This window comes from Berghia stephanieae, chromosome 3 (assembly GCF_034508935.2).
Source record: "Berghia stephanieae isolate SIO BIC M18660-M18661 chromosome 3, UCSD_Bste_1.3, whole genome shotgun sequence".
In the NCBI taxonomy this organism is placed as follows: Eukaryota; Metazoa; Mollusca; class Gastropoda; order Nudibranchia; family Aeolidiidae; genus Berghia; species Berghia stephanieae.
Window position 1 is genome coordinate 87,308,454 of NC_088362.1, and position 11,443 is coordinate 87,319,896.

General features: G+C 36.9%; 1 protein-coding gene across 8 annotated transcripts in view; it reads left to right on the plus strand.

The window, feature by feature from the left end:
* The window catches only part of LOC144968724 (uncharacterized), a 56,500-nt gene extending 45,454 nt beyond the window's left edge, over positions 1-11,046 (plus strand). For 7 of the 8 annotated variants that reach the window (XM_078907346.1, XM_078907347.1, XM_078907340.1 and 4 more), the window contains one exon: positions 8,840-11,046. In XM_078907346.1, the coding sequence (XP_078763472.1) occupies positions 9,082-10,080 (999 nt within the window). In that variant the 5' untranslated portion in view covers positions 8,840-9,081 and the 3' untranslated portion in view covers positions 10,081-11,046. Of the gene's footprint in view, positions 1-1,441; positions 1,706-8,839 lie in introns of those variants that run through there. The other variant, XM_078907342.1, reaches the window with a different exon arrangement.
* The last annotated feature ends 397 nt before the right edge of the window (positions 11,047-11,443 follow it).

Below are 11,443 nucleotides of genomic sequence, written 5' to 3' on the forward strand. Positions count from 1 at the left end.
CCTCTCTCTCTCTCTCTCTCTCTCTCTCTCTCTCTCTCTCTCTCTCTCTCTCTCTCTCTCTCCCTCTCTTTGTGTATGTGTGATTGTGTATATGTGAATTTGTTTTAAAATATTTTTTAAAGTTTTAAAGTTTTAGTTTAATAATTTAATGCTATCTTTCAGCGTGATAGACGGTAATTCTGTTCTTAAAAATAAACATCCACGATAGGGTGAAATGGTACAGAGCCACTCAACAAATTATCACTCGACCCCTCGTTATTTCTCTCTTCTTCCCCCTTGTCTTCTTACTCTCCCCATTCTCTCTCTCTCTCTCTCTCTCTCTCTCTCTCTCTCTCTCTCTCTCTTCAACTATCTCTCTCCCCCTCTCTCTCCATCTCTATATACCCATCCATCTATCAATCTAACTACCTACCAACTGACAAGTTTGGGAGCAGGCACTGGTGTGGGCAAAGATCTGAATACGTGTGTTTGAAACAGTGCCAAACAAATTGGAAAGAATTATACAAGAAATAATAAACAAACAAAACATCCCCAAATATCAGCCTGCCTCGAATGGGTATTAAACCTCAGACCTTCTGATTACAGGTCCCACGTGCTACCATGCATTACACCCCGGAAGTTACTAGATAATGCCTATATTCTTCACAAGGATACGCGTTTCCGCTATTTCGTTTGTATACTTCTTTCTATCCTTTTCTTTTTTTCACCACCACCACCACCACCGCTACTACTACTACTACTACTACTACTACTACTACTACTACTACTACTACTACTACTACTACTACTACTTCCACTACATACTACTACTACTACTACTACTACTACTACTACTACTACTACTACTACTACTACTACTACTACTACTACTACTACTACTACTACTACTACTACTACTACTACTACTACTATTACTACTGCTACTACTACTAGTACTACTACTACTACTACTACTACTACTACTACTACTACTACTACTACTACTACTACTGCTGCTGCTACTACTTTACTACTACTTCTACAACCGCAACTGCTACTACTACTACTACTACTACTACTACTACTACTACTACTACTACTACTACTACTACTACCACTACTACTACTACTACTACTACTACTTACTACTTCCACCACTACCACCACCACCACCACCACCACCACCACCACCACCACCACTACTACTACTACTACTACTACTACTACTACTACTACTACTACTACTACCACTGCTGCTGTTGCTGCTTGCTGTTGCTGCTACTGCTCGGCGACGGTGCTATTCCTTCTCCTGCTTCTTAAATGTCAACTGCCACTGGAATCATCGTAACTTCCAATATTGAACCGCAGATTTTGATTACGTCTTCTTTTGACCACACCATAGCATTGCATGTCGAGATAAGCTGCCAGGTAAAAATACCTGAATAACGATGACGTATTTAGCAAAATAATCCCCCTTTGCCTCCATCGATCTTACTGGTCAGTGGTCAGTGTAAGGCGATTAGATTGTAACAGCACCGTCAGTGTGTTACAATGTTGCAGTGTTACTGTAAGATCTGTTGTGGCCAACTCGGTGATAAGTTTGTTTCCACTTTCTGGAGTGATCAGTCACAGGTTGTTAGTGCCTACCATGTGTTTATATTCTATCATAAGTCTCGTTGTGTTAGCTGGTGTTCGTGTTAGTTGGAAAGAACCATTAGACAGTCAGGTGAGTTGATACTAATCAATTGAATAATAACAACAACAACAACAACAACAATAATAATAATAATAATAATAATCATAATCATAATAATAATAATAATAATAATAATAATAATAATAATAATAAGAAGAAGAAGAAGAAGAAGAAGAAGAAGAAGAAGAAGAAGAAGAAGAAGAAGAGGAAGAAGAAGAAGAAGAAGAAGAAGAAGAAGAAGAAGAAGAAGAAGAGGAAGAAGAAGAAGAAGAACAACAACAACAGTGTTGTCAAGTGACAACGTATAATTGTATGCAGCATAATTAACTTCGATTTCAATTCTATTTCCTCTGTGCAGACTGGTGCAGACACCATGTGCTACGATTGGGGCAGCTTCCGTTCAATAGTCGTTCACTCCAACATTTCTAACAACAAAATCAAAATTAGCATGTTTTCAAAAGCATGCGACTTATTTAATATCGATCCATGATTTTTCTTTGTTTCCTTCTTTTATGCAATCAATATCAAGTTTTATTTTATTCACTCCAGTTTGCCAGATGCGAGGTATTATGTTTCAAATTTCCCCATGTCAGTGTCAGTGAGGTTTTTCTTTGAAAAGTGAAAAGGACGTCTTCTCAAAATATCCTAGAGTGTAAATTGTCACTTCGTGCAACATTAGATAGTCACTCACTCATAATTAATAACCAACGATTACCGTCGATCTATTTAGACCATTAAATTTAACCCTCCCTTTAAAAACAGTTTAAACTTAAAGATGCATCTGCTTTATTTTTTTTTTTAATCATTCCTAACTTGATAATCCTAGAAGATGAATTCCAAAAGTTGCACTTGAAATTATTTTGTCACTCATTTATGAGAATTTTCTTCATTCTCACTTCTGATCCAAAATAAATCCAAATTAACCAAATGTATAAATAAGTTATTTTTAATTTCATACAAAAAAAGCTGAGAAGAATTTAAATAAAACTTATGTAAATTAGTGTGGTACTACCATAGAATTAAACGAATGAGAATACGTACGAAGCCTAAAAAGTGTCCACCAATGAAAGCATTCAGCGCCATTTTGTTGTTGGCTGAAAATGTAGTAATTACTATTCATTCGGTATCTATGTCAACATAACGACACAAGAAAAACAACAAACAATATCAAAATCCACAATAAAATGTTTCAGAACTGTTGCGTATATTTATGGCACAACGAAGCTGTCAAAAAATGAAGTTAGAGAATGTGTGTAATCATGTATTATAATAACCTGTAATGTGTTTTCCAACCACCACATCATCTACTACTACAACCACCACCACAATATCATCACTAACACTACTACTACAACCACCAGCCCCACATCATTATCACTACCACTACTACTACACCACCACCAGCACATCATCATCACTACCACTACTACAATCACCACAACCACATCGTCATCACTACCACTACTACTGCAACCACCACCACCACCATATCATCATCATTACCACTACTACCACAACCACCACCACCACTACTACTACAACCACCACCACATCACTACCTCAACTACTACAACCACCCACCACAATAGCATCACTACCACTACTACTACAACCACCACCAATTCATTACCATTTACCACTCATACTACTACAACCACCACTACCACCATATCATTACCATTACCACTACTACTGCAACCACCACTACCACCATATGATCACCATTACAACTACTACAACCACCACCACATCATCATCACTATCACTACTACTACAACTACAACCACCACATTATCATCACTACCACTACTACTACTGCAACCACCACCACCATATCATCATCATTGAAATATTTTTTTTAAAATTGAGCTTTATATAGTGCAATATCTACTAAATGTGCTCAAAGCGCTTTACAAGGGGTCCTGGTCAACATTTAACATGTAGGACGGGACATGACGCCTGTTAGGCGATATTACAATTTTTCGGACAAAGACAACTCTGTTAACGGCCAGGTACTCATTTTACACCTGAGTACGGTGACAGAATGTGAGTAAAGAGCCTTTTCCAAGGACTCAACTATGCGCCGAGCGCGAGGCTCGAACCCAGGACCTTCCGATCCGGAAGCGAGTGTCATACTACTAGACCACATAGCCGCATCATTACCACTACTACTACAAACACCACCACCACATCATCATCACGACCACTACTACTACAACCACCACCACCATATCATTACCATTACCACTACTACTACAACCACCACCACATCATCATCACTACCACTACTACTACAACTACAATCATCACCACCACCACATCATCATCACTATTACTACTACAACTACAACCACCACCAACACCACATCACCTCACTAACACTCAGTACTACAATCACTACCATTAGGTTTTGGAGCTTTACTTCATTTGAAATAAGGAAACTTCGGAATTGTATTTGGCATTGTGTTTATATATCATAATATAATTCTAATCAGTTATCTATTTAGAACTAGATACTATACAATATGTATGCCAAATACCACCCCAATTCCCCTTTCTTGTGTGCGGGAATTCCTCTTTCGGCATTGAAATTGAGTGTGAGAGAGTCATCACTACACACATAAACAACAGAAACAATTTAAAAACAAGACTATGACACGCAACCACTCACACACGAGGCTATACTATTTATCCTTTTCTCTATATAGAATAGGACAAGACAAACAATAGCTTGACTCTCGCTACACTTCGCATTGATGTTTGTCGTCTCACGAGTTCAACTCTCGGTCGACCTGTCAATATTCCTTTTTGCCTCGGACGTAATCATTAATAGAATGTTGTGGGTTTTGACCGTGAAGAAAACCTTAAGAAGTCACATTTATATAATTTTAGAGAGATCGTTTTGAAGAATTTTGAGTTAAACGAGCGAGCAGCAACTTGTTTTCATGAACGGCCGATCAGCGCTTGTTTACTATAGTAACGCGATTCCCAGCCAACATCAAAATGGCGGATATTTTTCTCATCGAGGCCGCTGGTTGGTTAGCCAATAAGAGCACCGTACGGTTTCCATTGGGTAAATTCCTTGGTACTACCTTGACATTTTCAAACACACTATTGCACGATGTAATCCGATTGGTTGACCTCGTTTGGAAAAGGTCAGCGCGAGGCTAATTGCTATTATAATTGTCTATTTCCACTTAAAGTTAATTATTATAGTTATAGAGATAGATAGTCCAACTCTGGATGTAATTTGTTTTAAAAATTTGTTAGAAACTTTGTTTTTTTTAAGGCTCATTTGTGAATAAAAACATGATTATGTTATGAAATACAATAATGCGATGGCAAGAATTTATCCAGAAAATATGTAGCAACTTTGACTATCGTGTTAACTTGTAACGTCTGTCCAAAACCAACCTTTTCAATCAAAAACAAACTAGAATTATTTGTAAATAATGAGGCAACCTAGATTTTGGGATTGTCGTCTCTGATTGGCAATTAAATTTCTGTAAATTCTTCTTCCCCGAGAGGATGGATAATATCCAGAAGCCATATTAGGGAAAAACGCGATGTTATGCCATCAAAGTCGTTTACAAATATATAAAAACTGACCTTGTAACATGTCAACAAAAGATGTTCAATGAGAGCTAAATCAACGAGCGAAAAAGGCAAGTATTTTTTTTTTTAGTTAGCGAACAAAAGTTGTGAAGAATCAAAAAGATGCGGGGGGGGGGGGGGGGGGGGGGGGTGAAACATGTAAGTTTTTGAACTATAAGTTGTTTTTTAAAAGAAATATATCTCTTTAAAGTAAAGGCAAATTCACATTGCAGTGGCCTGAATGAGGGGGTGTCATTTTGAGAAAATCCTCTTCAGTGATAATAATCTCACGCACACATGAACGGAGAACATTGATTGGGCGCTGAATGATCATATAATATGCAGGTACGTAGAAAACTGGAATAACCCGGGCGTCAGCCGCAATGCAGCGTAGCTAGGTGGGCTAAGGCAAGGTGACTTGCGGCCACACAACGCGGTTGGGGGGGGGGGTAGTCAAACTCGATATCTTTCGGGCATGAAGCCAAGATCTTACCACTGAGCCACCCTAATATACTGTAACTGTTCTTTTGATGTTAACATTAAGGTCTGCTTGTAAATAATGAAGCAAGACGAACGAAATACAGTCTCTCCGTTGTAGTATTTGGAAAAGATGGCTCATGCACAAACCCACTTTTTCCATTCACAGTTGAACATGATTATATCATACGACATATTATGGTGTACGTCGTATAAAATCAGACAAAGCAAATATATGATTACGTCTTTTCTTTTTACTGCAATCGCTCTATTACTAGCTTAACCCAACTTTCAGTAGATAGATAAAGATTTTTTGAATATTCTTGAGGTTTTACCACAGTTGATAGCTTATTATGGCATATCGGCACAAAATCGACCATTAGGCGATACTTTGATTAGCCCCCAGCCCCAAAATTTCTCTCATAAGTCGTTTTGCAGTTGAGTAAGATGGATCTGGCAACAATAATTATATAGCGGCCAACTGTTTTGATACGAATTGAGCTGTTTTTATATAGTGCAATATCCACTCAACGTGTTCAAAGCGTTTTCTATCCGATTTGGCAATCTCAGAACATTTTTAAGAATAAAAATTTGGACTATCTATGTTTATTGAAATGGCCCTTGCATGTCCCGGGATTATGTTGTTGTTTTTTTTAAAATTTTAATTATTAAAAAAAAAGAATTTACTAGCGAATTAAACCAATGAACAGGAAAAGCAATAAATCTGGATTATATTATGTATTAGTCCAAACATACTGCTGTTTTGGGTTCATGACGGTTTTGTGCGTTAGAGTGTCCCGTTTTAGCTCGTTGAAAAGTTGGCCGCAATGTTATTGTAATCGACTAGCATCCTACCATGACTATATAACGAGAATAGGAGTCAAGGCTCTCTTGGTGAAAACTGAAAACGGATTGCTTTATATCAAAATAGAATGAAATCGAATTTCGTTGTGAAAGGGTTAACATTGTAGAATTATTCATTTTTGCAAACAATTAAAAGAATAGAATGTGAAAAGAAAAAATAGTTAAGCTTCAAATAATCTCTCTCTCTCTCTCTCTCTCTCTCTCTCTCTCTCTCTCTCTCTCTCTCTCTCTCTCTCTCTCGCTCTCTCTCTCCTCTCTCTCTCTCTCTCTCTCTCTCTGTGTGTGTGTGTGTGTCTATATATATAGATATATATATATATATATATATATATATATATATATATATATATATATATATATATGTATGTATGTATACACATATAAAATGAAGTCAAAAGTTGACATTGATTTGTAACATGACACTTGTATCAACTTTTATTTGTGCCACTGTAATATGAATAGTGTATTGTTAATTCACGTTCACATGAATGCTTATCCGGGCGTTCATATTGACGTGCGGTGTTTGTCTTTAAAACAGATCAAAAGACTCGCATGATTCTCTGAAGCTTAAAAAAGAGAGAGAGAGAGAGAGAAAAAAAAGACTTCCATATGGTTATTGAACCATGGACAGATTAAAAGTACAAGGTTTTATCAATGTTATAAATAAGACATTTCCGAATGTGACCCACTGTCTCAAAACGGTAGTATGTCGGGTTGAATCGGACCCTGGAAAGTGAATTTACAATTAAAACGAAAAGAAAAACTAACCCCGAGTTTCATATTTGTGGTAATAAATTCATTTTCTGCACCTAGTTAAAACAGCTAAATAGTTTATTTTAAAATGTTAGAAGGAAGGTTGGATGGATAGATAGATATTTTGAAATATACGTTGATAGATAAGCAGCCAACAGGCTGATAATATATAGAGTTGATAATGGGTAAATAATGGCTTTATAGTTAGTTTTGTTCAAGGAAATGACGCATATATTTTAGATCTCATCCTATGCAACTGAATTATAGTAAAAAATGCCGACTTGAATAAGAAAGACTTCAATCTCCAACATTCAATGGCTTGCATTTGCAAAAGGCCCCATGGGCCCATCATTGCAAATTTCAGATACGGTCCAATAAAAACAAAGAACAGTCACAGATTACTTTGACCAGCAAATGCATTCAAAACTGTTTTGAAAGTTTCCAAGCGTTCAATATTCATTATGTCCGGTGTAAGGACATTTATTGTTCGTGGGAAAAAGCTGTGTTTGTATATGTCTGTTCATGTAAATGGTTTATGTGATGCATTGTATCTACGTGTAGCGTACCTATCTGATTTGCTTTTGATGTAATTTGTGATGATGATGGGCGAGTTTGGTCGTTGATGGTTTTGTGTAAGGCCACAATACGGGATACCTTGCGCCGGTTTATCAATGGTTTCCATTCAAGTGACAGGAGGGACAAGCCGGGTCTCTGTATTTGCAAAACCCGGATGCGAATCTTGCAGCTGCTCCTTGTATTTTTTCAGTCTTGTCTATGGCAATGTCATTTTTTTTGTGTAGGGGTCCCACACGGCGCTGGCATATTCTAATATTTGCCTGATAAGCGATGTGTACACCTGGGCTTTAATTCTTCGTGGGGTTGGTTTATGTTCCTTTTGAGAAAACCCAGCATCCTACTTGCCTTTGCTATGATATTTTCTATATATGGGTTTGCCACTTTAGTTTCTTATTGAGATGGATCCTGATAATAAGTTCGATTCACAACGTTATTCACTAAATATGATGAATGAATGTGAGACTTGAACTGTAATGTGAAATCTGATCCACTCAATCTTTTTTGCTTGATAGAATTGGTCCAGTAAATACTGAAACTTAAAATTGACATGATAATAAATTTATGATGGTACCCACTTTTAAGAGGACAGAGTGTCCATTCGAGCGAAGAGCTTGGCTTGAAAACTCGACTAAGTGTCATCTGTGTCTCCTTTGTAATATATATATATATATATATATATATATATATATATATATATATATATATATATATATATATATATATATATATATATATATATACATCCGCTCCTCAAGTCTCTTTCGCTAACATCACCACCATTCTATTAAGTTCATTTAAATTCAGGCATTCTCCACGGCATTGATTTTTAAAAATTTTGATTGTCAGAGATTTTGTATAATTAATTGATATAATGTATTTCGTTTCATTTCTTTATTTCAGATAACTCCGCTCGTCACAATGTGAAGTATTTCGACAGATATCACACTTATCAATTATGGGAGTCAACTCTATGCAGAAACCGTGATTTACGTGGAGCGTCTAAAATCCATACGATTGTTATATCTTCGCCTGTGCCTTGAGATCTGCAATTTATTTTCTATTTATTTATTTTTTTACCTTCGTGAATTTTTTTGGTACGATTTTATCAACTCTCGTCACATATATTACTACCATTTGTCAAAATGTTACGTCGATTTGCAAAATACTCGTACAACTCAATCATGGCATCGCACGCTCGCCAAGCCTGTTTTATAGTCGCCATTTGTCTCATGGCGTACGTCACCGTATTCTTCATCCCAGTTCGCAATGTCGTTCTCCGTTATTACATCTACAAAGCCTGGAGAGACGTCAGCACTACGGATATCATCAAAATGCATTACATCCGGCCCTCGTATCCCCCTGGCGTCTACACTGAGGTGGTCTGTATAAAGAAGACAACTCCGACTTTGAAAAGGAAAGATCTTGAATCCTCCAAAATTGTGATACCCAAAGCAAGCACGGATACTAATCTTGTCTACGATGCGCTGTCTAAAGGTCACGGTCGGTACTTACCTTTTATGAAAAGAGAAAAGAAATTGGATTACATTTACTTGTTCAAAACGATGAGAGAAGTCTTAGATCGATACCAGATCCCATTTTTTATGACGGCGGGATCGATACTTGGCGCAATGAGGCACGGTGGTTTTGTTCCCTGGGATGATGACCTTGACTTTGGGATTAGCATCAAACATTGGGAGGAAGTTAAGCAACACATGAGCTGCATCGAAGGTTTCACTTTAGAAATATTTGGGCCTCTTCATTGGAAATTTATGTTTAAAGATAAGGAATTTCCGTTCATTGATATATTCTTTTATGGTAAAAATGGTCCTTATTTATGGGCAATGACCCATTACATATCAAAAACTTTCATATATCCCGAGGATATGGTCTTTCCGCTAGTTGAAGTCAATTTTGAAGGAATAAAAATGCCAATGCCAGGACAAGGTCTTCAAATCGCCAGGAGGATTTACGATTTCTCACAATGTGTAGCTTACCAAGGTCACGTCCCTGTTAATAGAACGTGGATGAATGCTTTTCCAGAAGGGTATTCCGAAAACAACATTCCTTGCCAAGACTTGCTGTATCTCTATCCAAATTTGTCCAATCTTGAATGTGACTGTGAGGATGATATGAAGAGATGATTGTGGTGCTTTCTTTGTGTATTTTTTTCACTCTTGAAACCATTTATATCATTCCCTCTACGAGAATTTCGTAAGAAAAACAAACAAAACTAATTAACTGCCTTTATTACCCCCCCCCCCCCCTCGTAAAGATGACTTTATTTTACATATTTCTTACAATTAATATTTCACATAAAAAGGGGGGAGTTATCTCCATATTTTAAAGTAGAGCGTGGCACAACCATTTGAGGGAAAAGCTACCTTAAAACTTACTAATAACTGAAAGATCGAACGTCACCATCTCGTTATTTATTCGTATCTAACGTTATCGACATTATAGTATCGATTATGGCGTCGTTGTTAGGTCGAGGGATAAGCTATACATGTATTCCTCAAAGTCACGCGACGTCAGGCTTGGGAAGTGACAAGATGAAGGTCAATGATCGCAACATTTGACTCATATTATGTAGGGCACTTTGGAAACATTATCTTGTTTTACGCAAGTGTAGGCTGTAACAGATATTTCGAGTGCTCTGAAAAAAAAATAAATAAATAAATAAACCGTATGCAAAATTTTGGCCAGTAAACTCGTCCTTCAAATATTGATAGATTAAAATGACCCTCATCTTGTCAGAAACTTCCAAATCTGGACGAGTTGTCAGGCTAAAAATTTTACATATTTGTTTTGTTTATTTGTATTTTTCGACTATGGCAGTATTGTTGTTTTGTTCTTTGTTTTTTCTCACACCGAAAAGTCTTTATTTATATAAAAAATGGTAATACACCAATGGTGTCCTATAAAAATCGTTATCTGTTTTTACTGCCTTGTGTTTATGACTGCCGAAGGCCATACCATCATAACGTTGTCTCACTTTTAACAAGTCTTTATTGCTTACCTTTTATTCTATGCTCCTATTGCAGGACAACTTAAATTTACAAAATGTTATATACAGCCTATAACTTTTTATTGGGACATATAAAAAAACCCAACAAAGACACACCCTCTCAAACACACACACACACACACACACACACACATAAACCCCCCCCCCCCCCAAACACACATATACAGACATACTCTAAGGTATTAAAAGAAGAAAACATCGATAATCAAATAAGTGCGATAGACACTTAAAAATATGTTGTTGTTTTCTTTTTGTAAAAATGTAATGTTTTAGTTTTGACTTAAAATTAAAAGCATTTGTCTGCACTTGTCGCTCCTCGCTGAAGTTTGGCAATAAGCTCAAAATTCAATTCTAAGCATCAGATTCATCCCGACAAATACAAAGCTGTTGACAATTGGTCACATAGGTGGTTTCAAGAGCACCCAGTGAGTCGATGATTGTCCATTGTATGGTGTGTACAACGGACAACACACAGCTCT